The sequence below is a fragment of the Umbelopsis ramanniana genome (assembly GCF_025399195.1).
Source record: "Umbelopsis ramanniana AG unplaced genomic scaffold K450scaffold_21, whole genome shotgun sequence".
Taxonomy (NCBI): Eukaryota; Fungi; Mucoromycota; class Umbelopsidomycetes; order Umbelopsidales; family Umbelopsidaceae; genus Umbelopsis; species Umbelopsis ramanniana.
Genome location: NW_026252107.1, coordinates 295768 through 322166, shown reverse-complemented (window position 1 = coordinate 322166; position 26399 = coordinate 295768). Strand labels below are relative to the sequence as shown.

The window sequence follows — 26399 nt, the reverse complement described above, 5'->3', positions numbered from 1 at the left end:
GCTCCCCACATTTACGTCGATACAGCTTTTGACGAGCAGCTATATACACAAGCACCGCTCAAGCCCATTCTTGAAACGACGGAAGTCGCGTTGATTATTTGACGGTGCGTTAAAGATACGGATGACTTTCTTGAACCAATAAAAGTGCTCTCCGTATATTGTTGTCTGTTCGGTTTCATGTCGAGCTGGATAAATGCCTCCGGCAAGAGAAAAACCTATGATGTCTGCATTATTGACGATAAAATCATTTTTTTTTGGGTGCTAGACATTATTGTTAGCTTACAAAAAACTTGAATGCTACCTTCGCATTGTTTATATGTATTGTGCTGCTTTTATGATATCAATCTGAAGAGATTCTTCCAGAGCCCTTGATCGTATAACGTTTTGATTTAGATGAATTTTATTCAATGCGCCTGAGTGCAATTAGATAAAGACTATCTATCCACATTATCGACTTTCAACTAATGGAACAGCCAAAGTTATTTTTGTGCTGTAGTATATGAACATAATGCTGATAAGCTATCGCTTTCGCATGTAGTTATTAGTACATCAGGCCATCATAAAAAAATTATTAACCTTAAATATTGATGATTGCGTTTGAATGCTATATCATTTTGTCAACATTCGCCCATGCCCTTGATACTTGAGCAAAACCTCTGGACACTTAGTGTTATATGCGATCGTTTGAGCAGAAAATGTTTATGTAGTGATTATTTTGAATGATCATACAGAATTTACAGTTTTTTCTTTCATTTTGCTTATTATGAGAGTACTGATGGATTGAATAGAGGACATATAGCAAATAAACATTTTGCGACGCTTGAGGATAACGAATGCCAACGTCAATGCCTGTTTAGGATACTGTTTTTATGGTAAAACTAAAATTGGTTTTTGGGGGGACAGACCTATCAACTTCCGGCCTTTTCAAGTTCGCAGTTCAGCTATCATCTTTCAATAACAATTGTTTTTTAAAGATGCCAGCATTTGGCACCGACGAAAAGCCAGCAGATACTAGCTACTATGACCTATTGAACGTAGAGCCAACTGCAGATGCCGCTAAAATCAAAAAGGCTTATAGGTAAGAACTAGTCTTGGCAATGGCACTTCGTGAGCTTAAACTTACAACTGCAAATCTACTTAGAATTTTGGCAATTGTACGTATTTCAACTTCCTTTCAAAAGCAGTAAAATCTTCTTGTAGAAGGTGTACTGATTCTCGGATATAATATGGAAATCTTTTTTACTTGGAATGAAAATCTAGAAATACCATCCCGACAAAAACAAGGAGCCTGGTGCAGAAGAGAAGGTAGTGTACAACAATTAGCCGCAGTTGGAGATTTTGCGTTAACTCACTGTTAAAAAGTTCAAAGACATTGGTGAAGCATACCAAGTTTTAAGCGACCCTCAACTAAGGGCTGCTTACAACAAATATGGTAAAGACAATGACCTAGCACCGGAAGGCGGCTTCGCAGACCCACAAGAATATTTCCAACAAATGTTTGGAGGAGATGCATTTAGAGGTAAGGATGAGCTTCTTATATTTAAGGATAACCCTGAGAAGTGACAATACTAAAATGCGAATTTAGGAATCATTGGCGACCTTACTATGGGTAGCATGTTCGCCGAAGCTCAAGAATCTGAGATGCAAGAAGAAGAAGAGGCGGCTGGGGATGATAAGAAGAAGAAGAAATATGCTGGACCAAGTAAAGAACAGATGGAAAAAATGCAGGAACAGCAACGGGAAAGAGTTAAGAAGCTGGCCGAAAACTTACTTCATAAGTTGTCATTGTATACAGACGGTCAGACAAATGACGAACAATCTGCTGCAGCTTTTGAGGAGCAGGTAAAAGTTGAAGCTGAAAAGCTGAAGCAAGAAAGCTACGGCTTAGAATTACTGCATTCTATCGGCTTGGTCTACTCCAGCAAGAGCAAACAATATCTCGGCATGAAAGGAGGCGAACTTCCCCGCGTATTTCAAAGCCTCAAGGAAAAGAAGCATATCATGGGAGAGCTGTGGTCTACCTTAAAGAGTGCTATGGCTGTCCAGTCCACTGTAGAACTTATCCAAAAGGCCGAGACACAAGGTTTAGATCAAGCAGAACAACTCAAGCTTGAAGAAGACGCCACCAACAAGATGTATGCTGCAATTTGGCAGTCCTCTAAGTTTGACGTTGAACAAACACTTCGTCAGGTCTGTGATATGGTATTGCTTGACAAGAGCATTCCTCAAAACATTAGACGCAAGCGAGCGGAAGCATTGAGACTGGTCGGGTACATTTATAAACATGCTGAGGCAGATAAGCCTGTAACAGATTTGCTTGTCAAGACGAAAAAGCGATAAAATATTACCTTTTCTCTAATATTAATTAACGCAAGTAATTCGGCCATGTGCTACAAAAAATTCTTATGCCGATAAAATTAAAAAAATTTCATCGTTATTGAACGGCTACACTGCCTTCTTTCCTTTTTTCATTTGGTCCCCTGCCATTCCCTGCTCAAATGGATCAAAATGGCTTTAGTCAGGACTTGCAAGGAACATTAGGGTATTTTAATACAATGAGAGCAACATCAGACTTTTGCTGTAAAATAATCTGACTTTGACATTCTGTCATTTCTAGTGAACCCCAGTCTCCCACTTTACCACCATCCGATCCCGATGCCTACAACTTTACGCCTCACACGAGCTATGATTCCCAGAATGATGGTGTCAATAACTATTCTGGAAAGATTCGCCAGACAGGAGACAATATGCCAGGTTCTCAAAGAGGTAAGTCGGGCATAAGTTTCGTATGAAACCTTCACGTCGTTGTCGCTGTTGGCATGTTTTATTTGTTGCGGTCCGCCCGGTTTTTTTAGCTCACTACTTTATGTCTCTTCCCACAGTATTCTCCAGTTCTCCAACCAACTACAATAGACAGCCCCATTCGTCTTCCATATCTCGGCCAACTACACCTCCACATCACAGACCCAAAAAATCATCTGTGCCAGCTGAAAATGCTGATATTATAGCTACTCCAAATGTCCCATCTGCCCCAGCACCAGGCATGTATTGGTCTAGAGCGACAACCTATGGACGTGGACCGTCCAAATGTCTAAGAGCGCATACAGCCACCATCATTGGAGAATTAATGTATATATTCGGTGGTTGCGATGTTCGCAACTGCTTTTCTACTCTTTTCATCTTAGACTTAGGTAAGGTTAACACTGTGGAACAACAATTATGATGCAATGTTGTAGTAGAGAGTAAAAGTTGACAAACTCTTCATGTGGTAGATACGCTTTCATGGTCGAAGCCCCGGACATATGGTGACTGCCCTCCACCTTGCCGAGCTCATTCAAGCACCTTGGTTGAAAGGGAGATGGATATACCCGGAAAGAAGTCCTCGTGGATATATGTTTTCGGTGGCGGCGATGGGCCCAACTATTCAAACGCGTTATACGTACTTGATGCAGGTAGGATTCCACTCTGGCTTATATCTAAACTGAGGTTGCCACTAACAACAAGTAATTAGAAACTTTAATCTGGACGAAACCTTCGACGTACGGAACTGCCCCTACCCCAAGACGTGCTCATACAACTTGCTATTGGCAAAACAAAATTTATGTTTTTGGTGGTGGAGATGGAGCACGCGCCTTACACGATGTCCATGTCCTCGACATATCAGACCCGAAACATCTGCAATGGTCAGAAATTCAACCAACTGGAGCCTTACCAGGTTCTCGTGGATATCACACTGGTAATCTGGTTGGCGATAAATATATAATCTACGGAGGAAGTGATGGCCACGAGTGTTTCAGCGATGTTCATATCTTAGACTTGCGTAAGTTGATGTTCTCATTCTATAAGTGCCCCCTAGTTTTCGGACAATAACCCGCAATGACGTTACAGCCAGCAATCACTGGTACCAAGTTGAACTCGACTGTTCCATACCACGCCTTTCACATACATCCACACAAGTGGGTTCTTATCTATTTGTCGTAGGAGGACATGACGGTAGTAAATACTCTTCGGAAGTTTTACTTCTGAATCTAGGTAAGTCTTCCTCTACTATCGTTAAAAAAAGTTCTCAAGGTTTGTAATAGTGCTTCGCGTTTCAGTGACTATGAACTGGGAGACGCGAAAAATCTACGGCACCATACCTTTATCTCGCGGCTATCATACAGTTGTACTTTATGACAGCCGCTTGATTCTGTTTGGCGGATATGATGGCAAAAATGCGTTTGATGATGTTTACATGCTTGAATTGAGCGCATGTGCATACCTCCCTCAAATTACGAACTTCATAATAGACGTGTAGATCACCTAATCTAGAAGTATTTGATAACCTTAGATTATATTAATATTATATTTTAAAGAAGCGTGAGGTTTTCTTTATATACACACAAGAGGGGCGAAATTCCAAATGTTTTCTAGTTGGTCTTGGGTCGCTTGGCTCGACCATTTGACTCCGTGATTTTTACCAGACCACCATCAGGGTCTCCGCTTTCTTCGTCGAGTTCTTCTTCCTCTTCGATGTCTACTTCAGCATCATCACCATTGGTTGTGCTACGATCGTTGCCTGTTTGCGTTGCGTTGAGGACGTTCGTAAGATGGTCATTCACTTGTGCCTTTAGTGAGAGTAATTGCGTAGTAAGGTTATTCAGATCGACTTCACGACGACCGCTAAACTCAATCTGCTGTACACACGATAGACTGTGTTCTGGCGCTGCAGAAGTATATGAAGCTGTCAATTCTAGCATTCTGACGATCGAAAAATGGTGATGCGATAGGACAGTCCTGCAGCGAAAGAAATTCAACTGTGTAAAAATTTTGTGTCAGGCAGCAAAATTCCCATACTTTCTGCTGTCAAACAGTTTCTCAGCTTCTAACGTATGCCGGGCCGGTCTGAGATTAATCTGGTACCAGGCCCATATTTCGTGCCATTTAGTTTTTGCTTATGCTGCATATCTTTGTGCCATGTATTAGTAGGGTGCCGATTTAAATGCTATGAATACAGCATACTGGACATCCTCATTGCACTGCATAGCTCTTGGATGTGAGGGAGGGGGAAAACATTACCCATTTTGGGATGTGACCGAGTTTTCATCCTGTTACGAAAATTGGCCTTGGCAAGTTTCTTCACTTGGCACCTTTTGTTCAGTTATCACTCATTATATGGCGTCAAAGGACATCAGCACTTTACAAAACGCATTTCCAAACATCCCACATGATATCATAGAAACTATATTGGAAAGTAATCTCGGTGATGTTGACAAAGCCTTTGATAGCTTGTTGGAGATGTCGGATCCCGACTTTCACAGCAATGACAACAGAGCCAACGATATGGCTACCTCAACAGCACGACCGGCATCACAGCGGTCGCGAGTGTCATTTCAAGAGCCCGTAGATAATTATGTACAGGTATTTTGCCTTGCCCCCTGTCAAGAATCTGATTTTTGCAATTAATTATATCTATCTTCTGCAGCCAACAATCAATCACTGGCAAACAAACGTAAGTATTTAGCACTTATGCTCCGATATAAATTTATTACTAATTCTATTTATTTTTCAAGTCTCCACCTAGCCGTAGAGCATCTTACGGAGAGGACGATCAGATCAGAAAGGATGCTGAACTGGCAAGAAAACTTGCAGCGGAAGATGAGGCTTCAACTGCACAGTCGAACTCAGCACTGACCACTCCAAATACTTCCTGGATTAACCCTCGTGTTCCACCTCCGCCAGTATTTGGTGGCCAACCATCACAACCTTATACCAATAACCCTAATGGCTACAAGCCGCTTGCTAGTTCTTGTAAGTCAATGATAATACGTCTTGCTTGATATCAGCGGACTTCAATCTCGACACTAATACCTGAACAGCGCATTCGTCATCGAATCCATTCAATATGCAAGGTATTAACTACATCCAAACCACGAATACTATCATTTGTATCCATCTAACAGTTTTACATAGATGCCATGGATCAAATACCGGCTATACACCAAACCATAGTGGAGCAAAGTAACAGTAAGTGAGTTTCCGTGCTATGGTTTTAAAGGAATCATGTCTGACATTTACATATCAAGTGGCCAAGCAAAAAGCTAAAGACCTTTATCAGCAATTGAAGACGATAAACATGGCCAAACATAGTGATCTAGTGAATGGGTAAGACAAAGGATAGCACGTTTATTTCCGTTGTACATAATGTTTATTGATATTGTACTCAACAGAGGATCTGTAGTTAACGGCCGGCAGAGCAATAATCCGTTTACTATTCCACGCGTACCAGTAGCTCCCCAAGCATCTTTCAATCCGCCACGGCCCCCGCGCCCAGTAGGAAATAGAACAAGCACAGCACTAGATCAAATAAGAGCAGACGAAGAATTCGCTCGAAGGTTGTCGGAACAACAATATCGTGAGTCTCGAGCGCAACCAGGAGGTATGTCAGCTTTTTTTGATCAACGAGCGGGTATGTAACTATTGACTGACGTTGCTGGATTAGGCAATGCTAGCTCTAACCAGCCCGTGGATCACTCAGGTGATGCATTACAAGGTAAATCTGAAAGCCTGATTGTGCATGTTAATAGTAACGTACGTTATAAACCATAAATATCGTTGCAGCGATCAATCCATTTCAAGAAGATGAAGACACAGATCCACCACCGTATGAAAGTCATCGCAACGATAGACTAGTTCCGCAATAGGTTAAAACTTTATGTAAATTGAATCGCTTATAATTTTTATTTTTCGTATTGTACAATAACATAACGTCGGAGGCGTAGAAAAAATGAGGGCTGATTTAATCGCACATGAATGAGGATAGTATTTTCGTAATGATTATTGCGTGTTCCTTTACGTTTGGGAGATCGAGTGATTAAGAAGTCATCTAATGAATTGTTGGTAAATCATTGAGTGGTTGTTGCTCATGACATAATTTGGACTTATCCTTAGGTTGAAGGATAATGCGATCAGATTGATAAATGGAACTTGGATAGATTCCTATAGCATAGTTGAGAAAAGGGAAAAAAGGAAAGATAATAGACAGGGAGCTCCAATAGTAAAAGGCGTGAAAGTTAGACTTATAGCGGCTGAACTTGGTAGGTGTCCTGACGCAACTGGGGCATTAGGTCTAGTTTCGGCAATAATGATGCTGGGCTGAGCAGAGGAAGCTTGGGCTGATGCCGACGATTCTGAGGAAGTAGCCTGCGGAAGACTGGCAGCATTGATATTTGTATTAGATGCAGCATCTCCACCATCGGTGTTGGTGTGATCTTTCTGATAAGGACTGGCATCTCCCAAGCATTCAGCAGCCGTCATGAGTTGATATTGGCTGCCACGAAGCAAGGAAATAATTGCTGGGACTTGATCAATGGATTGGGTGTAAAGATCTAGCAACGGGAGATTTATACCTCATTAGATACCGATCAACAAAACATAAAATATCATCAAAGTGTTCTTACCATGCTGCAAACTAATGAACCCAGGGTCTTCATGGGCATTCAGTCCTGTATCATCACCTCCTAACGCATGCACGAAAGTGGCTTTTATTTTAGCAGCGACATTGGCTTCCTTGTAAATGTTGTAATCTGTTGGGTCAGCGTTCCAAAGTAAAATTTTGTAGCCCATAGCTTTCATAAGTCCCTTGACTCGGTCATCAGCTTCTCCGAAGGGTGGTCTCATGTAGCTTGGCTTCACGCCAATGGCGTCGACAATAGCCTCTTCAGTTGCCTTCATTTCTGCAATGATCTCATCATTAGATAAGCTCATCAAGTGAGGATGCGAGTATGTATGGGATGCAATGTGGTGACCTGCATCGTAGGCACGTTTGACAATTTCTGGGTACTTTCGAACGTGAGCTCCCATGACACAAAAAGTTGCCTTTACATTAGCTTGGTCCAACATATCCAACAAATCGGCGGTATAATTTGATGGGCCATCGTCGAAAGTAAGTGCCCATTGCTTTGGCTTTGGGCACCCATAAATATCATCTGAGTTTGGCTTATTTCCGCATGATTCGAAGCATCTATCGTTATCTGTCCCATCACATACAGGATTTTCGCAAACGCCAGATCCAATAGGACGAACAGGAAGGTTGGGAACAGCTGCTAAATTGACTTGGGCTGTCCATTCTGGCTTTCTGGGCACGGCGATATTTTCGGCTTCACCTTGAGCAAGTACAGTGGAAGAGGTGAGTGCCAAAATGGATCCCACTATAGCCAGAATATTTGAAGATCGCATTTTGTTGTATCAAATAAAATTTGTCTAGTTATTTGTAGCAGTCGTTCGGGTAACTCCTGGTTTTGTTTAAATGTTGCACTTTTCCCTTTTGTGAGAATGCAAGATTTATGTTGTTCGGTGTGGGGAAAGAGCTGGTGTTTTATAGTTCATTCGCGCGATATCGATTATGAAGATGCCATTTTTAGAAAGATAGAGAGTGCCGAGTCGACATGAAAGCTCGTTAATTCATTCGTTGGTATTGCGGTTTTGATTAGTTCAAACTCGTTTACAAAATAAAATTTCCTGCGAAAACTTATACCTACACTATCCTGGATTCACGTTATTTTTTATTGACAAGCAGGGTAAGGTGAGCCCGCTGGGTTTTCAATAATGATGCTTTCGTCAGCGTAAGATCAGACCAAATCACAGATTATACATAACCAAATTGCAATCACACCTAAGCTTTTGAAAAAATTTCCATCCATGAACCACCTCGATGAGCCAATCGCACATTTGTTTTTTTTTTTTTTTTTACAAATATTGGGTAATAAGATATTATTGACAATTGAAATAGATAGCTAGCATTGAAGACGTAACACCCTCATCGACTTTGGTGAACCAGGCGTTGCTCTAGCAATCGAATTTGCTTCAAACACTCCTCTTTGAGCATTTGAGCATCAGCAATGCAGTCATCCCTAGATCTCTCTGCGAAATCCTTTTCATTTTTAGCAGCTTGATATATCTGTTTATACCTTGCAAGATCACGAGCCAGCTCATGTAGCTGCGAGTCCTTCTCTTTGAGATCCTCAGCCATTGCATGTATGTTCTCACTTTGCTTATGTCGCAGGGCGTTGATTTCTTGCTCTCGAGCTTTCACCTTTTCGATATACTGCTTGTTTTGTTGTTCATACAGTCGTTTGAGTTTTTCAAGGTCTCGTCGGAAATCGTCGCGCTCATCTTTCAAAATTTGTGCAGCCTTCTCCATTTCCGTGGCTCTTTCTTCTGCATCTTGTACTTCTGAATCTGCTATATGCACACGATGCTCCAGCTCGGTGATGACCTGAGTTACCTGTCTTCTCTGAGACAAAGCTCCTTCAAGTTCGCGCTTGATTTGGTCCACTTTTTGTTCCAATTCCCCAATCTTGAGTGTACGTTCTCTAGTTGCTTCATTCGCTCTTGCTATCTCGATTTCGTATTCATTCGCTTTGCTGTTTGCAACAACCAATTTGCTCCTTGCTTCTGCAACTTGTCTCTTATAATCAGCCAGCGCTTTGTTATGAACGTCAATCTCTTGTCGTGACATAATCGTTTTATCTTGTAAAGTCTTTTCCATTTGGTGATATTTTGACTTGTATTGACTAGCATCTTCCACTATCCTTGAAAGGCGTCGGATTTCGTCGTCTTTATTGCGCAGATCACGTTGAAGTCTATCACGCTCTGTATCGATTGTCTTCCGAGAGTCCATGAGCTTTTCAACTTCTCCTTCGTATGTTTTCATCTTATTCTCCAGGGTACGAATCTTATGTAATGAGGAGTTGTATTCATTCAATGTCTCGGCATTGTGCTGTCGTAAATCTTCATACGCCTGTTCCTTCTGCTGAAGCTTTGAATGAAGTTGATGGCGTTGGGTATCACTATCGTTTTTGGATTTTGTAACCTGTTCAATCTCCTGGTTGGCCTCTTCTATGACCATCGACATACGCTGAATTTCATCATCTCTGCTGCGTAATTCATGTTGTAAATCATGGCGCTCGGCATCGATCGCATCTCGGCTTTCTTCCAGTTCTTTGATTTCAGATTCATATGATGTAATCTTAGTTTCAAGCGAACGTAACCGTTGTCGGTAGGATTCTGCTTCGCCTTTAACGTTATCTTGTCTTTGCTGTAAGTCTTCAAATGCTTTTTCTTTCTCAAGAAGCTGAGAATGCAATCGCTGTAGTTCAGCATCGCTATCGCCTTTGGATTTGATGATGTCGTCAATTTGCTCATTGGCTTCGTCAACAAATGCTGTAAGACGCTCAATCTCCTTATCTCTGGTATGAAGCTCACGTTTTAAATCTTCACGTTCGATATCGATTGTGTCTCGGCTATCCTCAAGTTCTTTGATTTCCGATTCATATGATTTAATCATGCTATCAAACGAATGAATTTTTCGCATGTAAGATTCGATTTCTTGTTGAGCTTCATCATTTTGTTGCTTCAGATCATCGTAGGCTTGCTCTCGGTTTTCTAGCTCCACTTGAAGCTGTTGCAATTTCGCATCTCTGTCGTTCTTAGAATTCATTGCTTGCTCATATTGACGATCACGTAATTTCAGTTCCTCTTGCAAGTATTGAAGTTCAGTTTCCAAGCCATCTTTCTCCTTATTGATGGCATCCATTCCGTCTTCATATTCGCGAACTTTTCTTTCCAAATGCTTGACTTTTTCCAAATTTGAAAGAAGGTGGTACTGGGATTCCTCAGCCTGCTTCTCTACAATTTCGTACTGCTTTTCTCGCTCATCGAGTCTCTCATGTAAATGTCGCCAGCGTTCTTCCATGTCGGTTTTTTCACTGCTAAGGTGCTCGAGACTTTCCTTGGCATCTCGGTGCGCACGCTCCAATGATTCCAATTTATGTTGAACTTTTTCTGCTTCGATTTTCAAGTCACTGTACCGTTTTCCATCTACCACGACTTCTCCATCTTCTTCCTCGAATTCGCCAAGCATTTCCCTATATTGCTTCAAAAGGGCGGCGCGTTTTTCGAGCTCTTCAACCAGAGTCTTAATTTGTTTGTCTCTTGACTCCTTGGTTTCTTCAAGCTTTCCTTCAAGTTCATTCTTTTCAAGAGTCAAATTGTCGAAATCAGCTTGTAATTGCTCTCCGTAAGAAACAATTCGCTCGATTTCGGATTTGGAAGCTAGATTGAGCTCTTGCAACGATTCAACTTTCTTTTGTTGAACGAGAATGGCTTGATCCCTCTTCGCAAGCTCTTGTCTTAGGTTGGCTATCCTATAGTCGGTGTCCCGATCTGAATCATTGCTTCTCTTTTTGGCCGCGACTTTTGCAAGTGAGGATTTGATGCTGCTTGGGTTGTGTGCAACATTTCGTTCAATTTCCGCCAACATATCAGACACATCTTCCAGCTCTGCCTTTAGTCCTGTAAGTTCTTTGTCCTTTAGCGATATCTGCTTTCGGAGTAGCTGTGATTCTTGTGTTCTTGTTTCCAGCGTATCGTACAGGCTTTGAAGCTGTGCTGCTGTCAGCTGTGTACCGGCGACATTTTCTTTAGCGGCAGAGTGCATAGCTGATGATGGATTTAAAGCAGAAAGTACTGATTTAGGTGCACCTTTTGTCATTCGTCGTTTTGCTGACGGAGATTCGGAAGGCAATGCTCTTTTCTTCGCGTTCCCTGGAAAATGAAAATGATAAGTTTACGATGTTGCTGGATTCAGCGCTACGCTCAACCGATGGTAATTCAAGAAGAGATGTACCTGAGACTCCAATGTCACGATTGGAGTTGGTGCCAAACACTCGATTCGCCTTATCATTATGAGTACTGGCCTTGCGGTCCATTTTTGTAACCAATTGTAAAAGGTAGAAAGTTGCTGAGGTTTTTTTTTTTTTTTAGGAATTGGAGGAACGCGTCCTGATCACCAGACGGACCCTAACCCAAGGCGGCTGAATCGATTTCTGTCTACAGACACATTCACAAATACCGTATTGGTTAGAAATAATGCTTATAATGCTTTTATGCTGTCATTAAAATGAGATGAATATTACAATTGCGAGTGTATAAAATTATTCTATTTTTTGACCTTTGGTCGCTTATTGGGTCCACCAGCTTCCTTCGTACGCTTCTTGTTCTTGGTCACCTTGGGCTCGGACGCTTCTTCGTCAACATCATCTCCGTCGGATCCCTTCTCCCTCTTCTGTCTTTTCTTTTCGCGTAAATCTTGGATACGCTGCTTTTTGTTTTGCAAATCCTGGATGAATTGAAGATGCGCCTTATGCTTTTGCTTTCTTTGCAAAAACTTGGGGTCAAATCTCTCTCCATCAAGAACGCGGAGAGATGGTATCAAAGCCAAAATCTAAAAAAGTTTGTATTAAGCTAAAGCCGACCTGTATTGCTGCTCTGTACTCATTTTCACACTCTACCTTTTCCTTATAATCCTCTTTTTCAGTCACAGGATTACCCTTCAGGTTGAGATTGACTAAATGAAGCAAAGAGCCTAAAGCTGCAATGTCGCTATCCATAGTCTGCTTGTTAATATGGTAGTCTAATATCAATTGTGAATTGACAATTTGGTACTTACGTCCATTCCCGCATCATATTGTTTCCTAAGTCTAAAATTTCCAAACCACTGCATTGTCGTAGAGTATCTGGCAACTGTAGAATCTTGTTATCGTTCAATCGCAATTCCTTCAGTTCCGCATTGGCTGATAGATCAGGAACAACACGGACGGAATTATGGGCAACTGAAAGTTTTGTGAGGGACGTAAGGGTTGATAGGTTTGGTATGGTTTGAATGTTGTTATGTGATAGTACTTTTATGGCAATTTGGTTAATGACAATGGACCACGAATGTCATTCACACTTCCCAAAAGTTCTTACCAAGTGTATTCAAGTTGGTCAAAGATGCCAAGTTGTCAATCGTCTTTATCTTATTGTGATTGAGTATAAGAGCCTTCAAATCTACCAGGTTTGTAATATGGATACTGATACGATTGAGTTCGTTATGGCTCATGTTCAAGACTATATGGCTCAACGACGTTAGCATGACGGAAATCCCTACTGGACGAGAATATATTCCTTACTTACCATGTAAAGATTTGAGCTTTTGAAGGCCTTCAAAATTCTCCAAAGAATTGTTAGAAAGGTTAAGCCAGGTTAAGTCAGGTAGGTACTGAAGTCCAGACAAAGCATCCGAGCTCTTGATCGTGTTCTTTGCCAAGTTCAACTTCCTCAAAGAAATACAACCAGAAATGTCGTCTATATGGCTAATTTCCTTGTTGCTCATGTCCAAAGTGGTGAGATCCGCCATAGGCGTCTCAAATAGATTAGAAACCAAGGCCGGTGTTAACTTCATTTGCAGTGTCGACGATCTGTGGAAAGCGAGTATTACGGCCAAATGCTGAACTAGATGAGCAGAAAAAAATCGAACATTTGGTTCCCCGCATGTGACTGTTGATCCCCCAGTGCACGATTATGCTTGAGACTCAAGCTTTGGTCTCTGGATGAGTTCTTTGATGCATCATGGCAACTAGGCAACTAGTTTATTACAAAAAATAATTGATCCAGACATTTTAACGCAATAAATGCTTGTAAAAATTACATCATTGGAGCAAAATCCGTCCGTGAATCACGACAGTAGTACGCTTGCTTCACATAGATACCCTCATAGTCCGTTTTGCAATACCGCAAAGTCGACTCTCATTCACGTAGTGCTACTTTATATATCTTTTTTAAGAAGATATATACCTGAGTGAAGATTACACTTCTATTTAAAGTTGCTCGAAGGGCCAACGATTGCAATATTGGAAATGCGTCATTACGGTCCTCGATCAATGTCATTGTCATTGTCATGACGAATGATATCGCTATAGCAATCAAAACTTCTGAGCGAAGGGCAATAATCGCAAGTTCTTTACACTTCATATGTTGACTCCAATTTGATAACAATACAAATATGTTTGATGCACAAATACTGTTTGGCTAATTGGGCAACAGTGACATTTTTCCAACATTGCTAGTATTCCGGAGCATGCCAACGAAATCAAAGGTATAAATTCCACCTCATCTTTGCCACATCCATCACCTACTTGGCTAGCTATTTCATTATTATCAGAATCTCATTACTCTAGCAATTTGTATATTAGAGAATACATTTGAAAAACTATGGTAAAAGTAAGCAAGGCGATTACTACGCCGACAATACCTCATTCTTGCTAATATTAACATATTGGCACCTTTTGCTAGCTGCTTAGATCCCTTTTAACGCTCGTCGCCATTTCTCCTTTGAGTATTATGGCTCAGTGTGGCCACTATGGCTCCAAATGTCCCAAGGAAGCCCCTTGTTGCAATGGAGGGTAGGTTAGCGAAAAGCAATATTGCCCTATATGGATGACACATTCTTACTTCATGCTGTATCTATTTCGGCTATGCTCTAAAGATGGTGCTCCAGTGATTTAAGTACGATAAGTTCTTTATACAGGTTATTCCGTGGACGATAATCTTAATACATAAACTTTTCAATTTGCAGAAGCATGTTCAGCTGGTTGTGATTCGGCTAACTCCTACAATTCGACTTCATCATGTCTACCAGCTGGACCATTTTGTGTAAATATCGAAGATCATTTTCAGGATGCATCTAAGCTTGTGGCGAAATCTAAATGGGATGGAAATCCCAATTCAGCATACTGGACTAGCGACTTTGAACCAGACAATGCAAAGATTGAGAATGGGCATATGGTGTTGTCGATGAATTTAGATCAGAATAAGCTACAGGAAGGTAAAAGACAAGGATTTGGTGCAACTGTATCCTCAACTAGGTAGGTAATCTCGATACATCTTTCAAGCCCGCAACTATTTTATCAACTCTTAGTATTAGAATGATGCTTTATGGAAACGTATCAGCAAGTATCAAAAGCGGTTCCTCATCCGTCGGCGTTGTATCTTCCTTCATTGTAAGTGAATATTGAAGAAATCATTTATTCTGAACTATATATTCATACATTTGTGACAGACAAAGAACGAGCAAGGCGATGAAATAGACTACGAGTGGACAGACAAAGTTAATCAAGTTCAGACAAATTATTACTGGAATGGCCAACTGGATTATACGCATTCAACCACTGAAAATTTTAATAATGACTTAGCCTCAGGCTATCATCTTTATGAAATTCAGTGGATGCCAGATGCCATACAGTAAGCTTTTCAGTCGGTTCTATTTCACATAGAAAATTTGCTAATATACTATTTCTCATTTCCCTCAGTTGGGTTGTAGATGGTGTTGTTCGTAGAACTGTCACAAGAGAGTCAACTTTCAACGAAACAGAAAAGAATTACCGGTTTCCTGCAAGACCATCGTACATCCAACTGTCCATATGGGATGCAGCGCAAATTGGGAGCTCATGGACAGATAGTTGGTCAGGAGGTCGAATTGACTGGAATGATCCCAATCGGAAATTCACCATGGAATTTGAATGGATAAAAATTAACTGCCTGGATCCTGCCAAAGACACTGCCTGGCCACCAGCAGGTTACGAAACGCTTTCGACGAATAACGATACAGGGAGCAACGATCAAGGCAATGATACAAACCCAGTACAAAATTATACAGGATACTCATCCAAGTCGTCAGTCATCGTTCCAATTGCTTTAGCCGGAGGATTATTTGGTGGAATGGTCATCATTGGGTATGCTTTATCGGCACTTGCGCGCAGAAAGCGAGGAGCGAAAGTCGATCCCGGTGCTGTAAAGCCAGAAATGGAAAGGCAAATGGTCGAAGCGGCATAGCCTAAATTATAGCATTAACGAACTCATGCAGAGGTAACAGAGGTGTTTGCATACTTTCATCATAAAAATCATAGACGCTGGCATTTTTTCATCTCCATTTGGCATACATAAAATGTCTATGGAAAATCATCAGACAATAAAGCTGACAAGAGTTCTGTTTGACCAGAACCAAAGTTCATGATGTCTTCTTGACGTATATACGGTAATACAATCCTATACTCATAACTGAATTACGGTTGAGAAGGTCGGTAGTTCATACGAGATGTTCTGACTCATTAACGGAGCCTAGCACCCTGGCATAACAAATTTTTTAGCATTTTCAGCACGGCAACGAGTTTGGGTCCGGCCAATTTTATCCGACGGGACCTTGAATCTCTTTACAAACAACAATTCATACAATAATGCTCAATAGCAGTGCTATGAGAGCATTTTCGACTGCAATCCGCGGCAGGCCACTGCAGGTGGCAGTAATTGGTAGCGGTCCTGCAGGTTTTTATACTGCTCATCGTGTCCTTAAAGACATTCCCGACGTCAAAATCGACATGTTCGAGAGCCTGCCAGTACCTCACGGTTTGGTTCGGTTTGGTGTCGCTCCTGATCACCCAGAAGTAAAGGTACAAAAAAAATTGCGATAAACAAAAGTACGAGCTCGCTAGCCGCGATTTATTAACAACAATTCTATCATTCAGAACGTCATGAATAAATTTGATGAAGTCGCAACAGATGACCGATTCACGTTCCTCGGAAACGTCCACGTTGGTGGCAAAGACCTCCCTCTATCTGCTCTCAAGTCAAACTACGACGCCATTGTTTTCTCATATGGAGCTAGTGAAGACAGGCGGCTCAATATCCCGGGAGAAGATTTGCCAAATGTATACTCGGCAAGATCCTTTGTTGGCTGGTACAATGGTCTTCCTCATCATCGTGAATTGATGCCTGATCTCGACAGCACCGATACTGCCGTCATAGTTGGTCAAGGGAACGTTGCCTTGGACATTGCCAGAATGCTCCTTAGTCCCATAGACGTATTGCGCAAGACAGACGTTACTGACTACGCTCTGGACGCACTGAGCAAGAGTCGTATCAAGCATGTGCACGTCGTAGGTAGAAGAGGTCCACTTCAGGTATGCATCTTTAAATTTGGATAGCAATGTTTTTATTATTATTATACTAACCTTATAACTGCGCTAGGCTGCATTTACAGCAAAAGAATTACGAGAGCAGATGAAGCTGCCAGGTGTACGGTTCAATACAGATGTCCAACTACTACAAAGCGAGCTTGCGAATGGTGCGGAATATCTGAATAAATCTCGACCTCTGAAGCGATTGATGAGCATATTGGAGAAGGAAATTGGCTCTCCTAATATACTATCTGGCGACAAATCTTGGACGCTTGATTTCTTGCGTAGCCCGTCCAGAATAATACCTGACAGCACCAATAATAATGTAAAGGCCATTGAGTACGAGCTTAATAGATTAGATGGCCCAACTGAATCTAGGCGAGCAATTGGGACTGGTCAATTTGTCACTCAAGAGTGTGGCCTCATCTTACGAAGCATTGGTTATAAAAGTATTGCTATGGAAGGCATTCCTTTCGACGAATCAAGTGGTCGGGTTCCTAATAAGTATGGAAAGGTACTTAATGGACAGAATGAAGTAGGTGCCGCACTATTTATGTTGAAAAATTGTATCTTTGGGCTCACCAGGCTTATCATATCAGGTACCAGGCTTATACACTGCTGGGTGGTTGAAACGCGGCCCGACAGGCGTAATCGCAACGACAATGAACGATGCATACGAAACAGCCGATACTTTGGCAGCTGACTTTGTGGCGGGAAAGCCTTTTTTAAATGAAGTGGATGGAATTGGACAAAAAACTGGCTCACAAGGCTTACTTCAGCTTTTCAAGGATAACAAGATCCGACCAATCAGTTACGTTGACTGGAAACTGATTGAAAAGATGGAGTTTGAAGCGGGACAAAAGTTTGGCAAGCCCAGGGAAAAATTCGGACGCGTTGAGGATATGCTTGCAGTCCTTAGCACTGAAGACCTGAAAACCAGCATGTAAACATACATCAAATTGATTTTGAATAACTGGAACCTGTAGTTCTCAATTGACCGACACCGCTACCGGTGTCAGGGAACACAATGGTCTGCCACCTTCCAATATAGAAATCTTGGAACACTTTCGGTAGCCAATAGATTGCGATTTTCATAAAAGTATTGTCCCGCACCTCTCTTTGGACTGTTATTTGAGCCATTTTTGCGGTGGATCATGGTAACATTTGTTGAGAACAAGCATATAAAGCGTCGCTTACTACAAAGCCTAGTCAACCATCCTCTTTACATTTATTTTCCAACAATGAGAACCATCACTAGCCTATTTGCAGGTCTATGCCTTTTGTCAATGGTACTTCAAGCTTCTGCTCATGTTACATTCACCATAGCAACTGGCCAGGTACGTTCCCATTCTAACACTGAATGCAATCTGTTGCTGTTAGCAGTATAATAAAATTCTTCAAAATAGCCTGGAAGTTACCTTTATACTGGGCTTCGCGTTCCTCATGGCTGCAGTGGCTCTGCTACCACTGCCATCTCTGTTTCTGTTCCGGACAATGTCTACTCTATCAAGCCAGAGGTCATCGCTAACTGGAACCTTACCATTCAGTATGTCAATCTGACCACTCCCATTACCATAGAAGGACAGCAAATCAATCAAACGGTATCAAACATCTCTTGGTCCAATGGTCTTCTTCCCAATGATCAATTTCAAGAATTTGGTCTTCAGATTCAACTGCCTTCCACTGGATACAATAACACAAATACTCTCTGGTTTCCAGTGGTTCAGACATGGTAAAATTTTGAAATATGCTATTTAAGCGGTTAAGCCTATGTGCTAATTGTCCTGTTAACAGCGTAAATGGAACTTCAACCTGGGGAGGCATCGCAAACACTTCTTCATGGAACCAGTACTTGGGATATCCTGCTCCTCATATTGACCTGGTCAATGCCACTAGCTCCTCTTCAGCAGCACAACCATCATCTACTGTAGCCCACAGTGCTGGCGTAAGCGTCTCAGCTGGTACTGCATCGACCTTGATGTTGCTTCTTGGAACCTTTGTCGCAATGCTCGCGTAGGACACTTTTTTTCATATCCTTGATTTCAAAACGTTACATAAAAAGTGTTCCAAACTTTGCTTAAAAATATTATAAGTTCATAGTTACAACACAGTACCTAATGCTGATAATACATAAAAATGCAATCTTAAATAAAAAAACTCTCTAGCTCAAAACCAGTACAGAATTTCAAAACAACAGATTGCGTACTTCAACCGAATCTCGATGTAATACAAGTACATGGAAGATGTACTTGAGTATATTGAATATAAAGTAATCCGGCACCATAAATTTCTAATTATTCAGACAATTCGCTATAGCAGTAAGTACACTCTTATAAACACAACTGACTTTATTTTTATACATTATTTTTTGCGACAACGAGAATATTGGTTGCAATAAGGCATAGAATAATACATGTGTGTACCAAGTGAAGGTAGTCGGTATGCAAGCAAGATAAAATCAGGTCAGCTTCTAACATATTTTGGGAGAAGACAACACCAAAATACATTATCTTCGGTTCTGGTTATATATCTATGAATTTTTCGTCGCTAGTTGCCGCTTTTGCCAGCTGTTCAAGAGTAATATCGAAGTCTCTTTGTCAAATACCATATGAGCTCCTTTCAAAAAGCAAGTTTTCAATTTTAGCCCAGTCTAAATTCAAACACCGACGATCTCTTTGATGCTAAGGAATAGTCTCCAGTGCCATAATATCAAATATCATTTCTCTCGAAACGAGATTTCACATCTCAACTCGGTGTGCAGATAAAAATAAAAACTCAGTTTTTTTTCACGAAGACAAAGCATAATAGTTCATCAGACAACGCGAAGTTTTACGGAAAACAACAATATCGGTCCCCGCAGAGTATACTCTTTCCGAAAATTTTCCAAGTCCTCAAGGATTTTTTCTTCTACCGTTTGCAGATCCAGCCGACCGCATCTTATCTACAGTTGGACAGTTACTAAAAAGGTGAGAATCAGCTTTTTTTTCTGTTCAATGCACAAATGTGGAGACATGATGATTCGTGTAAAAGGTTTGAACTGGCTGGTGAGTTACTTACAAGCAGATCGCTACGCGCATCAGCAACCGCTCATTGTTCGAAAATTCGGCCTGGTTCTTAGATTTAGAACTATGGTTGTAAGGCCGGACATAGATCGAAACGTTATTCAGGTTTGAAGCTCGGAAACGATGCTCTACTGGGTATATGTGTTTGTGATTCAATTGGCCGCCATTCCCGAGCTATGTGAACGACCGGCAAAGGCACAACACAACATTTTCTTCTGCTTTTTACCTGAGCCACGATACCAAAGAAATTGGCATCTTTCGGTGGATTCGTAAGAGCAATATCAAAAGGGCATTCATCTTGCTGATTGCTCGGCCCATTATCTGCTGTATAGACTCGCATTGTCTATACATCGAGGAACTGAGCCCACAAAACTTGAGCATGTTGCTGATGCAAGCGATATATGCGCGTGAAAACCCCAGCCATGGATATGATACCTATAACATAGACAACTGAAACTTCTGCTATTGTGCTGTGCTCTTAATGCAAATACATCGCTTTAAACGCTTACTAAATACTGCTCGATATTCCGCAGATCATAGTCGGCAACCCAACAAAACCAGACGAACTTCAGTAAAGAGTGAGTAATCAATAACAATATCTCATTGAGAAAAGAAGGGTTTCTTACTGCTGTATATTTCCATTCAGTGGAGAATTTTCGTAGACAGCCGAGGTCAATAGCAGAAGAGGATCAAAATTATGGATTACTTCAACATGCTGATAATGAAATCATCATCAGCACATCAGGCAAAATAAATCGATATGTAACGGTCGGTCTAGAATTATTAGAGGTAAGTCTCGCGCATTTCGTTGTTTCGCAAGTGAAATTGTGACTAAGTCGTAACGGGACTAGAAAAATGGGACTATTGTTGTAGTTGGCAGTGGAAAAGCTGTCAGTAAAACCGTATCAGTCGCAGAAATCATTAAACGAAGGATGGATGGGTCGTTACATCAGTATACACAGATTGGCAGCTCAACAGCAACGGAAAAGTGGGACCCAGTTGAGGGAAAGGACTTTAGCCAGTAAGTTGCCTTTGACATTTCAAAGCTTTTAGCAGGATTTTCATTTTAATCGTCAATTCAGACTGGTGGTTTCAAAGCATATTCCTGTATTGACGATATATCTCTGTCAAGAAGCTTCACCGGCGCTAGAAAAGGTCTCAGGGTAAGTTAGCATCTATTCAAAAGGTGTTCCTACAACGACTCTAATTAAAGTTTCCAAATGAATTAGTTATCAAGCACCAACGAAGGAAGTTGGCGGCTCAAAATGAGAGGTGGTTCACGATACTTCACACCATATAGTCTACCTAACGCCTTGAATTCCCTGACAACAACAAACAGTCAAGCTTCGTCACTACGTATAATGGACAGACTGGAAATTATAGAGACTGAGGTTGATGTGGAGTTGGGTTGATATGTTGTAGAAGTAGAAACAAAACAAGCGATATTTTGCACAGGTACCAATCTGTGTACAAATGGGCAAACCGTGTACATAATAAACCAGCCCAATGGGCTCACCACGAACCAATCATGATTTGGGACGTAAATCTTTTGAAATAACGAGAAATCTACACGCTTTTCAGTGATATGTTTTTTATGTACAAAAAAATATTATCTTGCCTGGCTCTATAAATTGTAAGTTTTTTTAAATCAAAGTCGCATTGGGTCTACTGAGCCAACCGAAACACGCTCCGCGTTTGGTTTTACTTCCACTTTGCCAAATCTCGAAAGCGGCCATAATATATATACGACTTTGGAGTTGATTAAACCCATTGGCACCTATGATACACCATTAGTGAGTTACCGGAATGTGGTCGACTGTCCAACGCGACTTACTGTTCCGAAAGCATTACTGTCCCGAGAATGAAATCGCTCATCTCCTTCCACCCAACAATGGCCTTTTGGCACATAAACAACTAGTGAAAAATTATTGTCATTCAGACAGAAGCAGTTGCATACATGTCCTAGCCCCTGACGTACCTGACTTCTGATCGCTCTGTGGCAGCGGTCGTACACTATCGCCTTCCAGGGCAATAATTCGCTTCGTTATTGTCAGATCTGGGTCGTGTGGTGAGCTGATGTCTCAATAGTGTTAGACAGACATGAATCAAGTCCGGCAAACTACTAAGTGAATGAAAAACGTACGTCATGGCAACAACTTCCCCACGCTGGAACTTGTGTCCAATAGCACCCCAATGGCTCAATAAAACAATATCTGGCGAAAGCTTATTTGAATCTGGATTGAACGTGGGCTATTTCTCGTGTGTTAGCTAGCAAGGCACATAATATAGACCAAGGGACTGTTAATGGCAAAACAGCCAACTATTCAAATCACCTGCATTGAACGTCCTTGGACGGTGGCAGTTGAATACCCATTTTCCAGAAAGAAGAAAAGCAATGGAAACCATGTCAATGTTTTTATAGCCGCTCGAGCATTTGGATTTGACCAAAGCCGAGAAGTCATAAGGTTATAATGTTCAGGCTGTGGGTTGTTGACAGATCCAGTGGAAAAGCTCCAAGCGTAAATGTCACAGAATAATTTAAATGCCCGTCGGGCCCGTGAATCTCAATGTTTCCGACCAAGTGCTTGAAACGACTGCTTGGCATAATCGTCATTTTACTACAAAATGCTGTCCAGGATTCTATTAGCTTTAGGATCCCTAGCTCTGGTGGTCAGTGGTGCTGACGTATATTTGGTAAGTAAAGTAGAATAATACTCCTTCGTGTTACTCCCCCTCATAGCTGCCTCATTACCCTAGAGCTCAAGTAGCGACGAAAGTGCCACCTCATGCTCAGGTATGTGGAGCAGAAGCGCCATTCCGGGAGGTACCGATCCATATATTAGAGGTAAGAGCTCAACATTACTATCGTATCGCCCAAGTCACACAGATATAGTAATATGTACGCGATTTTGTTCTTATACAGTCGGTTTCGAAGATCAGTCAGAAGGCGATGTAGCCCTTCTGATATATGAATGGAGCGATTTTGATAAGATCGGCGTTGTCGATAACTCTACTGGAGAAGTAAGTATATATGTGGAATTTCATTTTCTGACAGTGTCAGAGGCTAACATTCATATCCAGCTGAGATACATTTGCGATAGTTCAGCGATCGCCGACCACTTATGTCCATCATCGGACCTCGGTGCCTTCATCATCAATGTTCCAGAGAACGAGAGAAATACCACCACTATTTTAAATCAAGCTGTTTCACTGAAGGTTAACGAAAGCGACGGCGCCATATACTCTATCTCAAAAACTGGCTATTATTGCCTAGCTATCGTCCCTGTCGAGAATGCCAGCGGTACCTATGGAAGTTTTGGAGCATGGGTGGAATGGAGATTTCCATATGGCGAACTGCCGGCTGTTGATTATCCCAAGCTGATAGTAAGTTTATCATCAAGATAATGGGAGATGCGGTTTCATCCTAACATTTTGACTTTACTTCAAGTTTTATGGCGTCTTCTCGATAATATACTTGATTATTGGATTATACTGGGCAGTCCAGACTTTCCGATACTGGGGAGATATTCTTCCAGTGCAGGTTAGTTGAAGATTAATGATCTGTGCTGTAATGTACCACTTGGTTTGACATTTCTGTCCTAGAACTACATATCAGGTGTCATTTTCTTCCTTGCAGTAGAGATGGCATTCAATTGGGGATATTGGGAATCGTATAATCAGACCGGAAAAACATGTAAGGTGATTGACCATAGAGATTTTTGGTGGTTCATTTAATTAATTCATCCTTACGGTAGCATGGGGACTTCTCATTCTTGTTGCGCTTCTGAATGCTGCACGTAATAGTATCTCCTTCTTTATGCTACTAATCGTATGTATGGGATATGGTGTGGTCAAGTAAGTTGTTACCTTCAAGCCATTGGTGATAGTAGTAATACACTCTAATTTTGTGTTTATTACAGACCATCACTTGGTTCTACCATGAAAAAATGTGTCATCCTTGCAGCTACACACTTCTTCTTCGGCGTCTTGTACGTCATTGGAACTATGCTGATGCAACCCGAAGACCATGGATTCTTCATTGTCTTCCTTGTTATTTTCCCTTTGGCAACCACAATGACAGCATTCTACATTTGGACGCTTAACTCAATCAATAGGACGTTGGTTATCTTAGGTATGAAAACGTCTTGAGGACATAGTGAAATGTCAAACACACTGTCGCTAATATTGGCTTTTTATTTTTATAGATATTCGAAAGCAGCATGTGAAAGCGCAAATGTACAAGCGCCTTTATCGACTATTGATATTCTCTGTCTGTATGGTGGTCGTTGTCTTTGTCCTCAACATCCTCAACTTCGGAACACGTTTGTCTCCGGATTGGCCAGCCAAAAACTGGAAGCGCCGATGGTTCATGTTGGACGGCTGGCTAAACATTTTGTACTTTATTGTGTTCCTCGTCATTGTTATCTTGTGGCGACCAACTGATAACAATGCGCGATACGGATTGGAACAATTGAGTCAAGACGAAGATGAGGCTATGGACCTTGAAAATAATTTACGTCGAGCTGAAGGCCTCGGGTATGATGGAATGAAAGGTAGAGGAAATGGAGATGGTAGAATGATGGATGACGAAGCTGCCATATTTGAGCTAGGAGACGAAGAAAGCGATGACGAAGGTGGTAATCGCGTAAAGCTTGTGAGTGTTGGTGCAAGCAGTAGTCAACCAAAAGAGCCTCCGCGTCGAGAATTAATCCGTGGAGGAGAACAAAGCGGATTACTTGATGAAGACGATCAAGACGATGAGTAAGTGTTTTTTTGGACATCACTAGCAATATAAGAACACTTCTGACATTTCTTTTCGTAATAGTATGGATGATAGTGACACCGCAAAGCTGAACCCTCGTAACCAGAAGATGCATTGATCCAGTCAAATACATAATCCCAACCTGAGTTCTTCACGATACCTTGCTTTGTGACCTTCCATATCACTTTCATTTCCATAAATAAATTTCACTGTTGGAACATCAGATAGTGAGTGTCGGCCGTGCGCTCTTTATCCACTGATTCACTAGTAATGACGATCGTTCCGCCGATTTTACTTCGTCTCTTAGCTGGCCAAGCCCTGGAAAATCGGCGCCGCGTAAAATGGGTGTCGGCTTCCTCCACTGCCGGAGGGACTCTTGCAGAACAAGCTCGATTTCTTCGCTTGGAGGAACTGAAGCCATCAAAATCCTGGTATGATGTCGCAACTTTGATATGACTACTTCGCATGCTGTGATATTGAACAATAAGGAGACCTCTCGCATCTTGATTACGTCTCGGATATCTGGGAGAAACGCTATTATGGCATACAAGATTTCCGATGGTAACTTATTGTCATTGCTAATTTGCCGAATAACCATAACATCTTGCCACTTTTTCATCTTCCTACGGGTTCTATCAACTTGAGTTGAGGCATCTTTCATAGCTTGAAAGGCTTTACGTTCCCACTTTGCTCGTTCGTTCATGATCCCTTTCAGTAGTGCCATTATGCCATAGTTGCCTGGACCGCGGCCGATTGATAATGGAAGCATAGATAAAGATTCTGGAATAACATGAATAATGCTCGGCCACATTTCGCTATTAGACATGTTCAATTTTAACGTCTTGGCAATGGATAGATCCTCGTCATCAGCAATAAATGGGTATTGCTCAAATTCAGACTGCCTTGCAATCTCGCTCAGTGCATCTGAAGGGCCCGGACAAATTACAATATAATAAGCATCTTTTTGTAACAGAATTCTATATATCTTTATAATATGTCAGATTAAAGCTTTAGTTGCCAATGGAATAAAATAAGGATAACTTACTTCCTTGTCTTCAGGATTAATTCGCATGATTTCCGACGTGAACGGATCGATTAACTCGTCTTTGCCATCTTTTCCGCTACACATATTTATGAGTTGGAGTAATACCGGGCATACAGGGCATTGTACGCTCTTTAACGAGATAACAACCAAGTAATACTGAGTGGCCAGACTTCGGATATCTATTTGTCTACCCTAAAAGAGATTCGAGAAATCAGCCCCCATGCCCCGCGTTCAACATGGCAAGAATAGATTACTGCTACTTACCTTTATGTCAATCAACTGATCATAGGCGAAGGTTCGCGGCGTTGATGTGAATGTTTGCAAGGGGTTCATAATGGGACTTGTTAAAGGCTCTCAATAATGCGCACTTGCACTTGCCCTTGCTTCCAAGCAGAATTAGCTCAACCAAATTTTGAAGTGCCGCAACTTTGTCTCTGTTTGAATGGTTAAAAAAAATCATTTTGCTTTCACCGGCCAAGCTTCTGTGGTTTGATTTTACCAAAGCATTTAACCAAGCCTGTATTGATTTTTATGTGTATAACTGATCATTGAAACTTTTGGTAAAATTGGACTAGTAGACTCTTCTGTAAAGGTATATTATCTTGCGGTATTTATCGCAGAGAATTTTTGGATGAAGGTAGCAATGGGATTTTCCACTTTTCTTTGTAATAGCTATGCTGGCTACTCTCTTTTGTGGATTCGAAGCGTAAAAACCC

General features: G+C 41.4%; 12 protein-coding genes across 12 annotated transcripts; 8 read left to right on the top strand and 4 right to left on the bottom strand.

Moving 5' to 3' along the window:
• The first annotated feature begins 935 nt into the window (after positions 1–935).
• On the top strand, positions 936–2456 carry K450DRAFT_237503 (uncharacterized protein). The gene is made up of 5 exons (XM_051588438.1): positions 936–1078; positions 1142–1154; positions 1261–1305; positions 1363–1519; positions 1586–2456. Exons 1-5 carry the CDS (start codon positions 975–977, stop codon positions 2338–2340), a joined length of 1074 nt encoding a protein of 357 aa, XP_051445540.1. The 5' UTR covers positions 936–974; the 3' UTR covers positions 2341–2456.
• A 1-nt stretch (position 2457) lies between these two features.
• On the top strand, positions 2458–4353 carry K450DRAFT_237493 (uncharacterized protein). The gene is made up of 7 exons (XM_051588437.1): positions 2458–2542; positions 2618–2766; positions 2883–3191; positions 3273–3452; positions 3512–3820; positions 3889–4032; positions 4098–4353. Exons 1-7 carry the CDS (start codon positions 2499–2501, stop codon positions 4295–4297), a joined length of 1335 nt encoding a protein of 444 aa, XP_051445539.1. The 5' UTR covers positions 2458–2498; the 3' UTR covers positions 4298–4353.
• Positions 4354–5145: 792 nt separating this feature from the next.
• Positions 5146–6797, top strand: K450DRAFT_237487 (uncharacterized protein). The gene is made up of 9 exons (XM_051588436.1): positions 5146–5400; positions 5465–5491; positions 5553–5790; positions 5859–5891; positions 5953–6006; positions 6066–6144; positions 6210–6418; positions 6482–6532; positions 6601–6797. Exons 1-9 carry the CDS (start codon positions 5155–5157, stop codon positions 6681–6683), a joined length of 1020 nt encoding a protein of 339 aa, XP_051445538.1. The 5' UTR covers positions 5146–5154; the 3' UTR covers positions 6684–6797.
• A 475-nt stretch (positions 6798–7272) lies between these two features.
• Positions 7273–7989, bottom strand: K450DRAFT_160016 (uncharacterized protein; the record flags this gene model as incomplete). The annotated part of the gene is made up of 2 exons (XM_051584003.1): positions 7273–7367; positions 7440–7989. Coding segments are annotated over 2 exons (645 nt in total), but the record flags the coding sequence as incomplete, so codon positions are not given.
• Positions 7990–11896: 3907 nt separating this feature from the next.
• On the bottom strand, positions 11897–13295 carry K450DRAFT_237480 (uncharacterized protein). The gene is made up of 5 exons (XM_051588435.1): positions 12997–13295; positions 12790–12930; positions 12491–12722; positions 12333–12423; positions 11897–12265 (listed from the first exon to the last, which is right to left on the bottom strand). Exons 1-5 carry the CDS (start codon positions 13262–13264, stop codon positions 11981–11983), a joined length of 1017 nt encoding a protein of 338 aa, XP_051445536.1. The 5' UTR covers positions 13265–13295; the 3' UTR covers positions 11897–11980.
• A 926-nt stretch (positions 13296–14221) lies between these two features.
• Positions 14222–15693, top strand: K450DRAFT_271095 (uncharacterized protein; the record flags this gene model as incomplete). The annotated part of the gene is made up of 5 exons (XM_051592991.1): positions 14222–14264; positions 14501–14726; positions 14786–14861; positions 14921–15102; positions 15171–15693. The coding sequence occupies 5 exons, from the start codon at positions 14222–14224 to the stop codon at positions 15691–15693; spliced, it is 1050 nt and encodes a 349-aa protein (XP_051445535.1).
• A 345-nt stretch (positions 15694–16038) lies between these two features.
• K450DRAFT_237477 (uncharacterized protein) lies at positions 16039–17865 on the top strand. The gene is made up of 4 exons (XM_051588434.1): positions 16039–16307; positions 16383–16817; positions 16885–17349; positions 17414–17865. Exons 1-4 carry the CDS (start codon positions 16095–16097, stop codon positions 17759–17761), a joined length of 1461 nt encoding a protein of 486 aa, XP_051445534.1. The 5' UTR covers positions 16039–16094; the 3' UTR covers positions 17762–17865.
• Positions 17866–19013, top strand: K450DRAFT_237472 (uncharacterized protein). Its single transcript, XM_051588433.1, has 3 exons — positions 17866–18151; positions 18221–18546; positions 18609–19013. Exons 1-3 carry the CDS (start codon positions 17969–17971, stop codon positions 18829–18831), a joined length of 732 nt encoding a protein of 243 aa, XP_051445533.1. The 5' UTR covers positions 17866–17968; the 3' UTR covers positions 18832–19013.
• A 1159-nt stretch (positions 19014–20172) lies between these two features.
• On the top strand, positions 20173–21446 carry K450DRAFT_237462 (uncharacterized protein). Its single transcript, XM_051588432.1, has 5 exons — positions 20173–20454; positions 20523–20665; positions 20728–20897; positions 20959–21039; positions 21106–21446. Exons 1-5 carry the CDS (start codon positions 20358–20360, stop codon positions 21143–21145), a joined length of 531 nt encoding a protein of 176 aa, XP_051445532.1. The 5' UTR covers positions 20173–20357; the 3' UTR covers positions 21146–21446.
• A 78-nt stretch (positions 21447–21524) lies between these two features.
• K450DRAFT_173595 (uncharacterized protein) lies at positions 21525–22338 on the bottom strand (the record flags this gene model as incomplete). The annotated part of the gene is made up of 5 exons (XM_051584178.1): positions 21525–21653; positions 21711–21790; positions 21855–21949; positions 22020–22126; positions 22210–22338. The coding sequence occupies 5 exons, from the start codon at positions 22336–22338 to the stop codon at positions 21525–21527; spliced, it is 540 nt and encodes a 179-aa protein (XP_051445531.1).
• Positions 22339–22457: 119 nt separating this feature from the next.
• Positions 22458–24637, top strand: K450DRAFT_237453 (uncharacterized protein). The gene is made up of 10 exons (XM_051588431.1): positions 22458–22570; positions 22634–22721; positions 22800–22897; positions 22958–23260; positions 23325–23417; positions 23480–23570; positions 23632–23731; positions 23797–24008; positions 24082–24412; positions 24483–24637. Exons 1-10 carry the CDS (start codon positions 22502–22504, stop codon positions 24484–24486), a joined length of 1389 nt encoding a protein of 462 aa, XP_051445530.1. The 5' UTR covers positions 22458–22501; the 3' UTR covers positions 24487–24637.
• Positions 24638–24749: 112 nt separating this feature from the next.
• K450DRAFT_237447 (uncharacterized protein) lies at positions 24750–26035 on the bottom strand. The gene is made up of 3 exons (XM_051588430.1): positions 25948–26035; positions 25684–25875; positions 24750–25623 (listed from the first exon to the last, which is right to left on the bottom strand). The coding sequence occupies exons 1-3, from the start codon at positions 26014–26016 to the stop codon at positions 24859–24861; spliced, it is 1026 nt and encodes a 341-aa protein (XP_051445529.1). The 5' UTR covers positions 26017–26035; the 3' UTR covers positions 24750–24858.
• Positions 26036–26399: the final 364 nt, after the last annotated feature.